Below are 18,885 nucleotides of genomic sequence, written 5' to 3'. Positions count from 1 at the left end.
TCAGAAGATGTACAATTTAATGTATTAACAGAGATATATACAGTATAGGCCTACATATCACCAGTGTTTTATTTTGAATACGAGAAGGTTAATTCAATTTCCAGTAGTAATCAGTTTTTACTGTAATATTGTTTATCTTCCTATAATATTATTGAAATTGTTTCAGTGGATGATTTCATTTCAGTAGACCCATTACAGATGCTTGTGGTAGTGATGTGTCTTGCAGGATGGGCATGTATGATCTGGCATCATTCATTGAAAGTCATAAATTCATGCATTCATAGCTGCAACACAAAATAACCCATGAGGGGAATTGTTACCCTCTATTAAAACCTTAAAATAGTCAGATTATTTAAACAAATTTTATATTTACATAAAGTGAAAAGGTAGAAAGAGTGAAATAATATAGAAACCCACACAAGCATAAAAAGGTACATTCTTTTCGAAAAAATGAGAAAAGTACATCCAATCAATTCCTGTGACAGCCGTCACTTCCTCCATCCTATAATCTGTAGTCAGTCGTCCCTGACTGCTCATTTCAGATGATGGTTACACTCGATGAGGGCTGAGCACTCTCCTCGTGGGCGTGGCTCTTCAGCAGTTCTTTCATGAACTGCTCCAAAGCAGCGAAGTAGCCCTGACACTGCCACGTGTCGTTGTGTGTGCCCTCTGGAAAGATGGCCAGGCGTTTAGTCCGCGCAGGGGACAGCTCATACAGTTGTTTCATCATGACTGGTGGGATGAGCTGGTCTGACAGGCCAGACACAAACAGCGAAGGCATGCGGCACAGCGCCATCTGTCGATAGGACAGGAACTGATTCCTATAGCACCACAAGGGAAGCAAGCGCATGGGCATGAAGGAGAAGAGAGTCGCTGCCATGTGGGGGATGCTGAGGAAGGTGTTTTCAACAATAACGGCAGCTACGCGGTGAGGGTTGACTGATGCCAAGCGCACAGCCACAGCACCCCCCAGTGAGCGGCCAAACAATACCACCTTTGTCTTGTCCAGATCAGGACGGGTCATGACATAGTCCAGTGCGGCCTCTGCATCCAGGTACAGCCCATCCTCGCAGGGCTCCCCCTCACTCTTTCCATATCCACGGTAGTCCACCAGCACCACGTTAGCTTTCAGATTGACCAGCATGAGCAGGGCGTTTGGCACCCTGTGTCCAATATTACCTGCGTTACCGTGGAAATAAAGGATGGTAGGTGGAGCAGAGGATGCGGGGCTGCTCTGATTGCCAGAGGTGGCCCCAGGAGGTGTGTCGCCTCCTGTGTAGCGAAGGAGGATGAGATTAAGCTTCACACCATCTTTGGTGCGAATGTACACATTCTCATGAGGGATTCCTGTTGGCATGGGAACGTAAAGTCGCGAGGAGGAGGGTTGGTCAGGAAAGTAGAGAAGCACATCCTGAAACTTGTAGAGGATGCCGGCCACAGACGCTAGGATAAGAGCTAGGAGAAAGAATCCTCCGTAGAGGTGGAAGGTGAGGATGAGGGCCAACAGGGACACTCGACAAGCACCCCAGGACCAGGAGGCCAGAGTCAGGGTACAACGCTCCACTGCCCCCCACAGCCTCCAGGGTTTCTCCATGGCGACACAAGAGCTGAGTCACTTGACACACACTCTGCAAATAAAGAAAGAATACAAAGGAAGAGTAAAAGGGAGTGAAGGTGGTTCAACATGAACGTACCCGGTTAAAGAAAGTATTAATTAAAACATCGTAACGATGTACTTATGCTGCTCAGAACATTTTGTCAGCATTAAAATCATAATCGATTAAATTTGTTTGCAGTATATGTAATATTTAATGATATATTATTAAAAACCCCATAACCAAAAGACCCCCTTTGTGCTACTAGCACATGTTGTTTATCAAGATATTCAACTTCTGCGAACACCTTGCATCTCCATCCTGTGTTTAGGGCAAATAAAATGCTACATGCCTGATACAACCCTCACTTATCAGTCAGCGTGTTTAGCATATTACAGGGGTGGTGGCCACCAAGTCTGGATAAACTGAAACTACACCTAGTCAGGTGTGGTCAGCGTAGATGTGGTGGGGCTCTCCAGGTCCAGGAATAAGCACCACGAATGGGAATACGTTAAACCTACCTAAATGTTTCTAAACACAACGTCAGGATATATTTATAAATAAATAAAAAATACAAGACTAAAACATTTGACCCCACCCACAAGGAATAGATGTTGACAGCTGCTAGCAGCCTGGTGAAAAGCCCATAAAAGCAACGACCAACGCTAAGATAGCTATGAAAATTAGCACTATCCGGCGAACGTTAACTTAACAACGTTTAACATTCACGACAGCATTTATAGACTGTCAAGCCGTACTGTGTACGAAACGGCAACATACCAAGCACTAAACTGATTCACTATAACACCGAAATGTACGCTAGCTAGCTTGCTTAGCTGCGAGTTAGCTCTGTAACAAGCATGCTAACTATTAAGCTAACCTATCCTATCACAGCTCCAATAGCGGCGAATGCTAACAGCACTGTTTTATTTAGCCACCTATCTCTGCAATGGTTAGCAAAGTAGCCACATACTCACCCTTCTCTCATTTTTAGCACCTCAGCAGCATGAATATTTCACAAAACCGTAACACATAGACATCAATGTCACTGTCATGCAGCTATGTAGTAGTTAGGTAAATTACAGTGAAAGCTAACTTGTGAGAAAGCAAGGTGAATAACTGTCGACAGTAACCCGGCTAGCCACACAGCTGGTTAGCATTGCTAGTGTAACCTTAATAAGTTCCGTGTTGGTTGGGATATTCAGAAGAAAGGTTCCTTCTTCTCTGAGGTTCAACATGGTATCTGCGTTTGTATTTACTGCACTAATTCTCTCAATTCATGACAATTTATTCCCCTTATCTTCTGATCCAATACATTTTCTTCCGTATATAATGCCTTTTCCTCTGATTTGTAAATGGTCAGTATGGTTGTCTGTTTTTTTTTCTTTTTAACAGCTTGCATCTAGTTGGTCTCATTAACTAGTGCCCTCTTTAATTACTATATTTAATTTACTTAATTAAATATATTGCCAATTGTTTTTAATTGTAGGCTAAGGCTACTGGATGCTCCTGGCTTATAACTAAACAGAACATAGACTTATTCACCACAGACCAAGAATTTGTTTCGTTTGATTTGTTCACCACATTCTAACGTCATCAAAGTGTTGTACAGCCTAAGTATAAACACACTAACAATTGAAGTTTGTTCACACATTTCATAGCTATAAACTGGAGAATGTCATTATGTATGTTTTGAATATTCAGTTTAAAAAGCCTTTGAAAACTGAAAGACATACAATTATTTTCATAAAGATATGCAGAAAAATGAGTACCTATTCGCTTGGCAGTGTTGCAATTTTTTGAAATTCTAAAATAGAGAGAGCCGCAACCACTACTACGCACTGGGTGTTAAATGAAGGTGTCTGACCTTTATTTTAGATTTGTATTCGATTCTTGCCCACCAGATGGTGCTCTAGGAAAGACTATAATCCAAAGAATTCACTAGGTGAAGGTTTATTTTTACAGAGTAAAATACCCAAATTAAAGCCAGTGGGATGCTTTGTGAATGGTCAATGCTGGGTTATAATGCACAAACAGACAGGCTCTGTAGCTATCATTCATGCATGACATCAAACATAAAAATGAAGTGGGTGTAAGATGTTGATGTTAATATAAGCATACAAGAATTAGCACTGGCCACTTAAAAGCTTAATTCCAAGAAAATATATTATGAGAGGTAAGACTGATGTTATATTTTTTCTTCCTACATCATACAATACTGATATCATTTTTAACAGGAGGAACTAATGTTACCCTGCTGCTTTGATCTCAACCACAAACTAGAAAGGATGTGATGGCTGGGTGGAGTCAGAATTGACACATCTCACAGCCAATAACTGGGTCAAATTGTAAATGTGACAGCCAAAACACCATGCTGACAGGTGGGTTACTGAGGAACATGTCCCTTGATAAAAGGACAGCGAGGGCACAAAGCATATCAACATGTACACAACATCTCAGAATACATACATGTGATCATCTATCACTCATCAGAACATAAAACAAAGACATGGGGATAATGGAACAAAATGCATCTGAGAAATACGTTTGAAAATTATATGTTGCTGTTTTGTGCTTTTTTCATGTTTACTATTGGTGCTGCTGTATTTAACATCTTGCTCTCTCAGTGTGACCTTGGAGGAGACAGACAGATTATGTGCAGACTAGCGCAGCTGTTGGCTGTTCAGCTCTATCCTTGAGGTTCTTTGATTTGATTCAAGTCAGCACCAAAACCCCAGGAAGCACTTTCTATTCTGGTAGATTAATAACTTCATAGAATACCAAAATGAAGTCAACTAAAATGTGATCAGTGTGAAAAAACATATGGTAAATGTCTAATATTTATGTTCAGGCAGATGTGCTGATGCTTGCAATAAACAGCTGTATAGCTGCATTACAGATGCAGGTAAGGATATGTTTGCCGTGCTCTCTGGAGGGGTGGATATGATGTGAACAGACTTATACAATAAATGTGCAAGATAACAGGTAGGCAGGTGGAATAAGGGTCATCCTCAAACAAAGATGTTAATCTATATTGTGGCTAGTTTGTGGACAATCTACAGGGCAAACTTCAGGTTTTGATATACAGGCATATTGTATTTTAACATTTCAAACAAGGAGCAACACAACAGCTTTTGGCATATGTGCACATGTTCTTTCTTTTTCATATCTATTTGCAAATCTCTCTCATAGTTCAGAATTCAGTTGGAAAATATCCCTTAAAGGGAAAATGGTTTCTTTGAACTAAATGAGAATTGAGGATGAAGGACTGTTTTATGCAACAGATTGACTTTAAGATTACACTATGTCTATGTTTAAAAAACATTTGTCATGCACATTCTGTACTAAAAAAAAAAGAAGAAGCTAATGTTACAGAATTATATTGGTGGCCTTTTATACAGCAGCAGCCTTGCCTGTTTGGAGTTGCAGCATCTATAGTATGCACGGCTGTCAGGAATGTGCAAACACTCAACAACACACACAAACACACACGTCTCTTTAGGTTATAGGGACTGCTGCATTCTGATGGATTTGGCTTATAAGAGACTGACAGCTGGCAAGTTCACTCCCTCTTACCTACGATCCAATTACCTTTGACAAGCCAGTCAAAACATCTATTACACACTCACACACGCACACACATTGAAGCTCTTATACACACATACATACACACTCTGTAGCTGAAGTCGCGTATTCCACGACTCAATTACTTGAAATATAGCACTCCAGAGAGCTGGAGGGCCTGGGCTCAATAATACAGATCCAGAGCTGCAACAGGATGGGGAGAGACTCTGATGACCTCTCTGGGAATATCATATCATCAGGCCAAAGGACACGCTTGTCATTCACCTCACGCTGTGCACGCAATGGCCAGGCAATTGATACACATTGATTTCTCCCTCAGTCAGCATCTTTTCTGACAGCTGCTGTGGCTTTATATCTTACTGTGTAGAGTTGCTGTCATTGCATTTTTGCTGGGTATGTGAAAGACATAGTTAAGCTCATCTGACATCATCATGACTGATGCCTCTTTGATGTGCAAGTCACTGAATGCCATGCTCCGGGTGATAGATGTGGTGTCCATGGCTACAATGTAAATGTGTTGTCACCTTGGAGACAGAGCATAGCGTTGAGTCAGGGAGGACAGCTGCATAATGGCAACGTTTCATTTTAAACACATAACAGACTAGGGGGCAGAAGCAGCCAGAGGGAATGACTTAGTTTGTTTATTTATTTATATTGAACCCTCTCTGTGTCTGTGGCATGTACTAAAAAAATTACAGGTTATTTACTGTAAAGACAAAATGCTCCACAAAAACATCACACACCGAATATCACTCAGACACACTTAACCAGGAGATTTGAAGGACTTCTGGAAATGTGTTGTCCCCAAAGGCAGCAGCGAAACTGTATATCCGTCCTGTCGTAACAACTCATAGGGCCTATTCATGATAGAGAGTGTGTGATATATCACTGAGGATTTAACACCTTTCATCACCACTCAGGACTCGCAAAGCTCTTTCCTACTGTGCTGTAGTTGACCTGTAACGTTGTCATATAAAATCTTATTAAGTTTGTTCCTATGTACTACAAAAGACGCCAGGCAATAAAATGTGATGTTACTCTAAGCACTCTAAAAATTAACCATAGAAAAAGCTAATATTTATTTTGACCAATATGTCAATTTGTTTTTACTGTAACTCTAACATCATCCTCCCTTTTTCTTCAAAGTTGAGTTTGTATGAATGCACCTTGCACAGTTCCAATGCTATTGCTGTCACAAAAATCTCACCAAAGACACACAAACACACACAGACTCACAAGGTGAAGACCCTCCCAGCGTCTGTGTCGCAGCTGGTAACAAAGTAAGAGTGTGGCTCTTAAAGCTGTATTTTGGTGACAGTCAGGATGGTCTAATGATATTATACATTGTACAGTGATGGCCTTCTCTGCTAAGTGAACTAGGCAGGTCTACCTGGCACTGTGGGCATGCAGCAAAAGTGCCCACAGCGCCCATACAGTACACCATGCCTGCCAAGAATAAATTGGCTGGAAATTGCTGCTACGTCTCAGGCAGCAATTAGGCAGCCTCCTGTAGCGTGGAGGCAGACATTAAATAAAGCCTACATTTCCCTCATTTCCCTTGCAAATAAACTTTCTCTCTTCCTTATAGTACGATCATATCTGTCACTTTAATTAACCTGCAAATATTGCGTTTTGAATACTATATGTGTCCATGTGTGTATGTGAAATGTGCAACCTGTCTTTAAGTGCAGGAAGAAGAAAAGAATCGGTGACTTGGAGGTATAAAAAATTGCCACAAAAACCCATACAGTGAAGTAATAGAGAAGCAACAACAAAACAGAGGGTTTACAGGTTAAATGGATAAATGAATGAAAAAAAAAATCACTGCTTTTAGTATAAATCAGTGAGGAATGATAAGAAGGAAGAGTGAGTACAGTTTCACCAAAAATGCTCTTATCATATCTCAAGCAACTTTAGGGTTCAAGATATTATCTAAGGCATCATTAATCTCCAGGTGTTGCTCAACCTCCTGTGATGGCAGAGATAGATAGTCAGCACATTTGGCATTTGTGCCAAAAATAAAGATGAAAAGATTACTGTCAGAGAAGGTTTTCGTTGGCTCTTCAGACAACTGAAAAGCTTTCACAGTGAAAAGATTTGTTGCCAGAGCGCCTTAATCAAAGCTCTGACAGTTTCTACGTACCTTAATAATATCATGGTGGTGGAGACGATTTAAACAAGGAGGAGGAAGACAATCAAGTCTGTGTTTTTACATAAGATAAGAATGTAAAAAAAAATATGAAAGATATAATATTCATGACACAAATGCAACAAAAAAAAAAACATCTGGAAAAACAGTGCAACCGAAAACGACTCCATATGGTTTTCCTTCATTATTTGTATACCAACTTGAATCCATCAATCTTGTTATTTTTTTTCTTGTCCAACAATCACCACTCAAACACAATCACATCTGTTTCGGTTTATCTACACCTCAATTTAAATCCAATACATACTGACACATACAGGTAAAGGAATACTTGGACATTACTGTAAATGAGACCATCAACACCACTCCTATTAAGCTAAAACCAGGAAGACCTTCAGCCTAGGTTAGTTTAAAGACTGGAAGCAGCTAGATAGCTCCCTGAAAGTTCAAAATATGCCCAGTAACACCTCTTAAGCTCACATAATGTGCTTACAGGAAGCATTTTTTACTTTTGTCCTAGCGAGGGCTTCCTCTTTCTTTTCTGCTTCCTATCTTAATAGTGAGCTCATCACCAGTTGATTTCAGCTACATGGACATTAGAGTGATATCGATCTTCTTGTCTACCTCAGGTAGACGAATAATCATAGTTCATGTCAAACTATTCCTCCGAGGCGATAACCACTTCAGCTGCCACCACCAAAGTAATGCTCATCTTCATCATCGTTATCCTGTTAATCCCAGTTACAGTAATAAATTAACCGTCAATTTGTGCCCAGAGCTCATCATATTGGGTAAGGCCTAAACACGTCCCTCTGTGAAGGACATTTTCTTTTGAAAGGAGGTGCAACTATGAAATAGCCTCAGCAAGCCCTATTTGAATAGTGCAATATCAAGGGCATTCTGTAATTACAATGTGTTCAATTTAGCAGATGGAGACTTCAGTCTCTGCAGAGAAGTAGAACCCACTGTCCTTGAAAGATGCAGCCACATTGTTTAAGGAAAGTCACAAGGTTCCTGAATGTTGGGTAATCCATACGAATTTGAGTTAATATAGGGTCATGTTGGTAACCGCTATCCACTTAAAAAGCAAATTCACTCAATTTAGAGAAATCCCTGTCACTTGTGAAGGTCAGTCAGACCAGAAACAAGTTGTTTTGGGGGATCACTCCTGACTGAGCTGATACTAGAGGACATGTAGACTATGGTCGACAGTAGAAAAAAAACAGGGTAGCAGTCCAGATTAAAGGATACTGTTTTATCTTGTGGGGAGGGAAAGGTCATCTTTCATCTCTCATTATATAAATATGTGTTTTTGTCCAAGGGAGTTTGCGTTATTTGAATGACCAAAAAAGGTAGGTTTAAAAGAGAAGAATGAAGAACCATATTCTAAATATAGGTTTTTGACCTGTGGTAAATTAATATGTAGAGCTGATAAAAACAACATTAAAGTTTACATATTAAGAGCCCTTATAAAACAGATCCTTATCTTTTAGTTAAAGATTATATTAGATAAAGACTTATTTACACAGGGATGAAATCACATTCACTCTTCAAGAATGCTGTAATGCACAAACAGCAATAGATTGAGGGCTCTTGTAAATACCAAGCAAACACTAATGTCACTGTCATTTACTAATGCATGCTTTTGTTGCTCCTTGAAAGTAATGCATCATGTAACGTATGTGGGAAAGGAAGGTTGTTTTATTTATCGGTGTGTGTGTGTGTAGGTCATGCTCTGAACTCAAGGAGATCCTGGAAAAGAGTGTTGCAAATAAAGACTAATAGCCCAGTTAAAAGCAAATAAGCCTACTAAGTCTGAACCAATGCTTTGAATGCACCGCAGGCTTAAGAGTTATCCGTCCAATTAAGATCTTGTGTTGTACTCAGTGGACTGACTGACCAACGCTACCGACCGTTTGCACCTCCATTAAGTACTTAGCCTGTCACAAAAGGTGGCTGCTATAAAATCAGAGTAAATTATGTGGGAGTAATCATAGCACAGCATGAGATTTTCACAACACGACATAAAGTACCTCATGACAAACACACATGGAAGCGAGGATACCCGGCCCGGAGGAAGCCCGGGGTCACCTTCTGGAGCCAGGCACAGAAGGAGGACTCCTTGGTGAGCGTCTGGTGGCCGGGCTTGCCATGGAGCCCGGCCGGGCACAGCCCGAAAAAGCAACACGGGCAACACCTCCACTTCTCCATCTCATCAACATTGGGTGGAAGTCAGAAACAGTACGGAAGGAGTGGCAGACCGGGGTGGTGGTTCCTCTTTTTAAAAAGGGGGATCAGATGGTGTGTGCCAATTACAGAGGCATCACACTACTCAGCCTCCCCGGGAAAGTTTACTCTAAGGTGCTGGAAAGGAGGGTCCGGCCGTTTGTCGAACCTCAGATTGAAGAGGGACAATGCGGATTTCGTCCTGGTCGTGGAACGACGTCCCAGCTTTTCACTCTCGCAAGGATCCTGGAGGGGGCCTGGGAGTACGCTCATCCGGTCTACATGTGCTTTGTGGATTTGGAGAAGGCGTATGACCGGGTTCCCAGGGAGATACAGTGGGAGGTGTTGCGGGAGTATGGGGTGAGGGGGTCTCTACTCAGGGCCATCCAATCTCTGTACTCCCAAAGTGTCCATGTTCTCGGTAGCACGTCGTACCGATTTCCGGGGGGTATGGCTTCTGCCAGGGCTGCGCTTTGTCACCAATCCTGTTTGTGATATTCATGGACAGGATTTCAAGGCGTAGTTGTGGTGGAGGGGGTCTGCAGTTTGGTGGGCTAAGGATTGCACCACTGGTTTTTGCAGATGATGTGGTCCTAATGGCTTCATCGGTCTGTGACCTTCAGCACTCACTGGATCGGTTCGTGGCCGAGTGTGAAGCAGCGGGGATGAGGATCAGCACCTCCAAATCTGAAGCCATGGTTCTCAGCAGGAAACCGATGGACTGTCCACTCCAGGTAGGGAATGAGGCCTTACCCCAAGTGAAGGAGTTCAAGTATCTCGGGGTCTTGTTCTCGAGTGAGGGAACAATGGAGCGTGAGATGGGCTGGAGAATCGCCGCAGGGGGACCAGTACTGCAGTCGCTTTACCACACCGTTGTGACGAAAAGAGAGCTGAGCCAGAAGGCAAAGCTCTCTGTCTACTGGGCCATCTTCGTTCCTACCCTCACCTATGGTCATGAAGGATCGGTCATGACCGAAAGAACGAGATCGCGGAAACAAGCGGCCGAAATGGGATTTCTCCGCAGGTTGGCTGGCATCTCCCTTAGGGATAAGGTGAGAAGCTCAGTCATCCGGGAGGGAATCGGAGTAGAACCGCTGCTCCTTCACGTTGAAAGGAGCCAGTTGAGGTGGTTCGGGCACCTAGTGCGCTTCCCTAGGGAGGTGTTCCAGGCACGTCCAGCTGAGAAGAGACAGAGGGGTAGACCTAGGACCAGGTGGAGGGATTATATCTCTTCGCTGGCCTGGGAGCGCCTTGGAATCCCCCAGTCAGAGCTCCGGATGATGTGGCCAGGGAAAGAGAAGTTTGGGGCTCTCTGCTGGAGCTGTTACCTCCGCGACCCTGACGGATAAGTAGGAGAAGATGGTTGGATGATGGATGGATGGATGGATGGACGGACGGACGGACGGACGGACATAAAGTATTTACTAATACAGAGTTGGTACGCCAGGTAGAAAGGGCACAGAGAAGGTTCTGTGAAAAGGTACTACGGTGAGTAGAGGCAAGAATGATTTAGAGGAAGGGCCAACATACAAGTCCAGGTAGTGATATATGTGTCTGGCTTCTTAAATCTCTCTCCTTTTACTCACATGATCCTGTAGTACGTCAGTGTAATAGCCATAGGTCAGGGAGCCTTGTGATTTAAAGATAGGAGTTTCATCCCGAGAATCTCCACACTATATCACTGCTTCCCCTCCTCATCTTCCCCTATTTGTCGCCACACATGATTCTTATTTGTTGTCCGTTTCAAGCTGTTTCTCTTTCCCTCACATACACACACAGACACACACAAACCTCCCCTCCTCACCCTTGAGGCCCACACAATGAGAGCTTAATGAAAAGGTACTTTACATTGGCAGCTTTGCACAAGGGAGATATCTTTAAATGTCACTGTTAATGGGAGGAATTAGCAGAGAGCAGGGTGTTCTGTATCTGTGTGTGAACATGTGCATCCTGATGGTAGTGCATGATAACTGGATAAATGAGGTATAGCTTATTTGTCCTACTTGGTGTGTGTTGGTTTCACCACCGAGCGGAACATAGTGGCAGTTCCTACGGTTGATTTATGTTCCCCGGGCCTCGGCTCTGTGGACCCTGGGCTTGGTTATAGTGTATCACCGCAGCTACAGCCATGACCCCACTTTGACCCCATAAATTAGTCCCACTGCATGATGGGAGCTCTCAAAATCAGATGTTGCTGATTGATTTAACTGTAGCCATAATTTCAGCATATCATTTATGCTCCCCTAGCATCTCAGTGGTGCAATGCATCACAGCTCCAGCGAGCCTGGAGGACCACGGCAGAAATGATTGATGCTCTCTATGGATCATTGCTGAGAGGGTCTGTTTAATGGTTGCAGCAACTGTTTACATGCTTGATAAACATGATGTTAGAAATATGAAGGCAGATCATGATTCTGCTTGTCCTATAATCTCAGCTGATGAAACCATGATACACTGAGGGGGGACACTGGGTACTTTCTCTAACTGTGTTTTTAAACTGATACACAGTAGACTGGGTCAGTGCAGAATTTATCACTTTTGACCTTTTTCTGAACTGTACTGTGTTTGTGGCAGATATTTAGCGAGTTTCACAAGGAGGAGCGAGACTGATGGAGGGGGAGGGATAAGTGTCCAGGATAGAAAATGGGGTGGATGATTGGGAAGGAAGGAGGTCAAAAGTGTGTGTATGTGAGTGTGTGTGCCGCGACTTGCTGATGCAGAAGGCCAGGAAGTTTCCTATGAAAAGAGCTTTTAGGGTGCAGTTAGCAGCACTGCAAATAGGCAGTTAACACAATTAACAGCGACACAATCTTTACATTTAACCAGGTTAACTGAATTTACCGTGGCACATCTGAGAAGCAACTCGTGAAAAGTTGCTAATGGATGGCACTCCTCCTTTAATTGTCTCATTTAAGCGTAGATTTTAGATTGCCAGGAGAGGCACAGATATGTGCTGTGATCAGAAGTAGAACAAGCCACCACAGGGAGAGAGGGAGAGATCGCACGTGACTGGTAGACTGCAGAGTGTGTCTGCAAAGTCATCTGAGGTCGGCCAGTCTGTGTGATCAGATGGATGATGCAGAGTAAGGTCTTAGGCCCAGTACGGCGCTGTGCCACACAGGCCCAGTCTCACACACACACAACACACCACCTTGCATACTAGATTAGATTAGTGATCAACCCTTGGCTTTATTTTTCAAACAACAAAGCCTCAAAGAAAGTGCTACGTGAGAAATTTAGCAACATGACAGCAAGACTAAGAGTCTACAGCCCCAATGGCAGCTCTGTGAGAGTGTAAGCTTAACATGCTCACAATGACGTTACTACATTAGCAGGTACAATTTTTACAATATTTATAAAATGAGATACAAAAGTTATACACATGTTATAGCTGAGGCTTATGGGGATGTCATTTAGAAATTAAAATGCCTGAAGGCCTGACGATGGTGCTGGATGAAAGGTCAGGGGATCAATTCTGTTTTATGGTAACCCACTCAATAATTGAGGGGATATTTCACTCAAAACCACAAATTGTAACTTCCTGGGGGCTCTGGAGGGTATCACAAAGTATTTGGGATTTATCGCCTGGTAGGTCTTTACGACATTCATGAAGTATTTGTTGTGTTGGCTATGTGAAAACTTTGACCTGCTCGTGCCACAAAAAGAAAAGACAAGGGATCTTCAGTCATTATTTTCCTCATGGGAAAAATGAATGTTATAGTTATGTGAGATATTTCAGTCTGGAATATGAGAGCAACACACTGACAACATACTGTAAGTGCTGCGGGCATTACTTAAAATTATACAAAGCTGGTCAAACACATAATGAGTTGCAGTCCGGCCAGAGCAGAAATAGCACAGATAATTTCCTTGGAATTTCATCGACAGAAAGCAATGACATGAGGGAGACAGAGATTGAAGAGAAGTGATTGGTCCACAGCAGTGTGATCAGCTTTGTCAGCTGTGTTGTATCACATTGGTAGAGATTGCTTGGTTGTGATCTAAGGCTCAACATACTGACGGTCCAAGCGGAAGATAGGCGGAGGGAGATGGAGAGATGAGGCTGGGGGATTGGAGCAGAGCTACCCTGGCCTTTCTCCAGCTCCATCCCAGGCACAATCTGGATAGTAGCTATATTTTTATTCCTGTGAACACACCACTCCTACAGGATGAGAGGTGAAGGCATCTCAGCACTGGATGCTGCTCAGGTTTCATGTTAGCCAGGATTTGATTTCCCTCCAAGTTCTTCAAAGGCTTCAATACGCATTTTTTTTCCTTCTGTTGGATCCAGGGGCAGACATATCCCTTTTATCAGGAGGTGCTTTTCTCTGACAGCACAGATTAGTGAGAGGCGAATGCATTTAGAAACGCCAGGCTCATTTTCCTTGCTCACACACTGAGCCTTTACCATGCTCTGCATTAATAAATGGTTCATTCAAGGTCTTCTACCTGTTGTCCCATTACATTCAGCATATGGTAGTTAACTCCCATCCTATAAGAAACACTAAGTAATGCCAACAGCTCCATGTTGAAGAACAGCAACCATAAATCTATTTGATCTCGATTCTCCATTCAGTTTAACTCAATGTATGGATAGGATACGAGGAGAAGAGGATCGATAGACAGACGGGAAAGGTAATGCAGGGTCAGCTCAGGTTCGTGCTGACAGCATGGTGCTTGGTGACAAAAACCCTTTGGGCTCTCTCTGCTGGAGTGTGGATCCTCAGCCTCAGCCCCGGAGTTCCTGTAAATCCTGCCTTCTGCTGTTTACACTCGGGCTGAAGCTGGTGTTACAGGGGCCCGCTCCCTCCATCTGGGATGTGCATAGCGTTCTTCTTCCTGATAATGTCACTCCTACATTTTTGGAGTCGCTACATTTCAAAAATTAATTTACTGTAACGTAAATATCTTGACACTTGTCTTTTTTAAATTTTTCAACAATATAATGCCAAATGCTTAATTTTAAGATGGTTTCAGATTACAAATATCGTGCAAAAGGATTTTGTTTGTTGCTAAAGGGCCCAGGCGTTTTGAAATGGTTAAATTGTTAGAACTAGAGTAAGAACAGTTAAACCCACAGTGTGATTATACTTTGAACATGCTACTGGTCGATTCCCAGAGAGAGCAATCATTCGTTGAGCAGGAGATTGTGTAGAGACTGAGAGCATCAGCATACAGTCTTAGGCCTTCAGTGATGTAACATCAGGGTAAGAGAAGATGAAGACAAACACACCCTAAAATACCTCATATGAATGTTGTGACAGTACTATCAGAGGTTTCTTTTTACAAGTATGTTTTAAAAATTGTGATTTTTAGAGTATTAAAAGATGTGAGACCACAAGAAGGCATAAAATGATATGAATATACAGTATATGCATAAGGTTTTGAGGTTTAACATTGGTCGTAATTCATATAATAAAATTGCCCTGACATAAGAAGATTGTATTCCAACACAAACAAGTCTTCATGTTTTCTTACATGGGAAAAAAGGTGCCTTTCCCTGAAAGACGAATTTCCTTTGAAGTTGGAGGCAGGGTGAGTGCACAGATCCATGTTGCACGGGGGGAATATAGGCCGGGAATCCATGTTCATAGATGTGGGAATAGGCATTGTCCTTGGGAAAGTGAGCTGTGTTGATAAGCCGCTGAGGGATTCCTGGAATGGAAATGGGCTGAACCAATTGATCAAGAGAGTAAAACCCTGAGGCGGAGCAGGGAGTTGCTCGGAGAGGTGCTAAGTTGAACTGCATGATGGTATCTCCATCATAAGACTAATCCCCCCCCTCGAGTCTAGTGACCAATTGAACAATGTAGATGTGTTAGATCACATACAGTACATGTATGGACCATATCAGGGAGTCTGCATACATAATGGCATTTATGGTAAATCACTTCTATTTTAAATCACTGCTGACTATATGGCAAACTGTGGCGAAGCGTTTCACATTTTAAAATGGATTTTCTTTTAGCTTCCAGGCAGCCATTGGTTTCCATTAATTTATGTACGGTGGGAATCAATTTGAGACTTTCTTTGGTGGTGTAATCCATCACGGGCAACAACAACAATGTAGTTGTTTAATTCCAATTTATATTACATTTATTTGGCAAAGTGCTGCACACAATATTTATACAAATGCCTTGAAAGATAATGATTTTCATTTTCATTACACCTTGTTTGAAAAGAGCTTAAACTTGCAAACTTACAGCAAAAACAATATTGTTGTAATTTATATTAACTAAAGATATTTATAATACATTAATGACTGGTATTACATGACTGGAGTTCCATACTCTATACGTTACGTGATGACAACTGAAGAGCGGGTTGACGTTTTGTAAAACTACAAATGAAGGTTGAGAAATACATGTTATGTTCAAATAATAATTACACAAATAATAATTATATAAACAAATTGCCACAAACCCAGGAGAACACACAGACAAACTACACACAAACACAAGCATGAATGAACACCTGCATTCAGCAAACATACACAAACATATCTTTGCAGGTGCATGCACTACACTTGCTCTTGAGTGGGGTAATGCACTTTAAATCACACATCTCTGTAGCATCCACTGAGGACAGTAAGCCAAGGCTGAGGGTGTTGTCTTCTCTGACCAATCAGAGCGACTGATCCTGTCCCTTACGTTCTTTGACGTCAGGCAAATGAAAGCAGATGAGGAGAGTGGGACTGAGATCCAGAGGAAGAATGAGGGATGGTGAAGAAGAGCTTAAGGAAGACATAAATCAGATGAGTTGAATAGGGTCTGTTGAGTGGGAGAAGAAGGAAGGGAAGGGTGAAGAGAGCTGGTGGCAGTCAGTTATAAAAGGAAAAAGAAAATACTGACAGATCATTGAACGGAGGAAAAAAAAGAAGACCATGCATCCCAAAGCCTGTTGGGGAGAGAGGACAGGAGATGGAAGGAGATAAAGTGACAGATTCACCTTAAGAGGTCCATTTCCACTCTGACACAGTACGGGGGAGGTGTGAAGGTTGTGGCACAGTTGGCTGATGTCCCCTGTCTCTTCTTTCTCCCCATGCTCCTCCTCAGATTGTCATTAGGTCCAGTCTGGCAACCACCTCTGTCCTCCTCCCTGTCTCTGCCTGTGAGGAATGCTGATGGCTGGGGAAACACATTGCCGGGATAAGACAGTGAACAAAGATGGAACCAGTACTTGGGGAAAAAATGATCATGACATATTGGTTTTAAAAGAACCAACAATTTTAGTTTAAGCTTTGCATGACTCAAAAAAAACGATACAGGATGTGATTACTTTTTATAGTTGGACTAGGTTCAGATTTAGAATGACTTGAAAGGCTTCAAACAACCCGGTTATTGTTTATGTAACACTTTTAAATAGACATTTATAAATAGATGATTGAGCTTTGACATGCCAGACAGAACAATGATGTAAAAATAAATATAAAAGGGGTTTTGATATTGACTGATTTATTATCAGCTTTAGATTTCCTGAAAAACTTGACATCGAACTTAACACAAAAAAGTGTGCAAATTACCTTTGATTTAGCATGAGTTACCTTGTCAGCACAATAAGATAACAAACTCTATTCTACACATTTATATAGCCGATTCAGAGGATTCTCACACACACACACACACACACACAGATGAGTCATGTCTGTCATCCCTTACTGTTACTGTGATGGCTCCAGATTTAAGAGCAAGCAATCTGCATTCATCTCACAGACACACATTGCCGCTCTCTCTCCTGTCTCTGGCGCGCACACACACACACACACACACACACACACACACACACACACACACACACACACACACACACACACACACACACACACACACACACACACACACACACACACACACACACACACACACACACACACACACACACACACACACACACACACACACACACACACACACACACACACACACACACACACACAGGTAGGGTAAGTGTTGGGAGTGGTGTGAAACTGACAACTCTCTGCTGTGCCAGACACACGTATGTTGTTGATTGGCCTCCTCTCAGGAGCTGACATAAGTCAGGCGTTCAGTTCGAACCAATCAAATGATCTAAAAGTGGTGTTATGAAACTCCTGGCAAGGTCCCTTTATCCATATGTCTACCAACAGTGCAGGAGGAGGCAAGCACACACTTGCAAAAACACATACACACAGTCAGGGTCAAAGACAGAACACAAAATTGAAGAACTACAGGTAAAGGCAGACTAGACAGTCCCTGCTGAAGTAGGACATCTATCCCCGCGAGGCATCATCACAGCATCCTGCAGTGACATAATAAGTGGCAGCAATGACTGATGAATGGGGAGAATTCAAGCCTCCTTAGCAATGACACAACAGATGTTTGCCATAACACCATCCACAGTTTCAAATCCAGTTAATGTCCCTACCAAAACTCAGGCCCTGCATGGTGAATTTTTCGCCATCTGAACAATCAGAGGTGAATAAAAAAACAAATACATCAAGCAAATTGAACCTCAGTGTGTGAGCACTGACATTTGGCGATACATCAGCAAATAAGGTTAGTGTCAAGATGTATTCCCTCTACTCAGACCATAAAAGAAATGGCTCACATTACTGGCTTTTAGATTTCTGATGTTAAACAGCTCTTCAACAGAAGGTGCAACACCAGTGACAGTACAACTAAAAGGAACACATGTTTTTGAGGCTAGTTTCCTCTGTGACAGAAGGCTGGGAAAACAGCTTCCACACAAGCACCAGAGTTAAGCACCTATCCAAGGTGCTGAGATTCAGTGCTGATCTCCCTTATAATATTTAAACACTGACTGCTTTAGGGCACACATACATTTCTGCTACATCATGAACTATCCAGGACACTTAGGCCATCTGGTTTCTGTCCACATAGACAAACATAATCATGAAGAAGCAACGTTCAGTTTTCATGCATTATATCTGGAACAACTCCCAAAACAAACAATGCAAATCGAAGTCCTTTTAATCAAGGCTTAAGACTTTCCTGTTTGCCGTTACTTTTATTAAATAAAATGCTCTTACACTGAGTGTAACTTTTATTATTGTATTTTAGACCTTTTTTTTTTTGTTTTGTTGTTGTATAATGTGCTGCTTTTGCTTTATGTCTTAATGCTTTTATGTAAAACACTTTGAATTTCTTTGTTGCTGAAATATGCTTTACAAATAAAATGGCTTCACTTTGCCATGGAAAAAAAGGAAAACGATACAAACATTTTCATTATATTTCCGGTGCTATTCAATATGTTGTCACGTCGTTTTTTTGGCAGAGGGACACTGGCTGCACTAAAGCTAATGGGCCTGGTGTGAGATGAGCACTTTTCCTG

General features: G+C 42.2%; 1 protein-coding gene across 1 annotated transcript; it reads right to left on the bottom strand.

Moving 5' to 3' along the window:
* Window positions 1-2,838, bottom strand: abhd13 (abhydrolase domain containing 13). Its single transcript, XM_063888257.1, has 2 exons — window positions 2,573-2,838; window positions 1-1,628 (listed from the first exon to the last, which is right to left on the bottom strand). The coding sequence occupies exon 2, from the start codon at window positions 1,592-1,594 to the stop codon at window positions 539-541; it is 1,056 nt and encodes a 351-aa protein (XP_063744327.1). The 5' UTR covers window positions 1,595-1,628; window positions 2,573-2,838; the 3' UTR covers window positions 1-538.
* Between the last annotated feature and the right edge of the window lie 16,047 nt (window positions 2,839-18,885).

The sequence above is a fragment of the Eleginops maclovinus genome, chromosome 7 (genome assembly GCF_036324505.1).
Source record: "Eleginops maclovinus isolate JMC-PN-2008 ecotype Puerto Natales chromosome 7, JC_Emac_rtc_rv5, whole genome shotgun sequence".
In the NCBI taxonomy this organism is placed as follows: Eukaryota; Metazoa; Chordata; class Actinopteri; order Perciformes; family Eleginopidae; genus Eleginops; species Eleginops maclovinus.
Note: the sequence above shows the minus strand (reverse complement) of the source record. Positions and strands in the feature narration are given on the sequence as shown.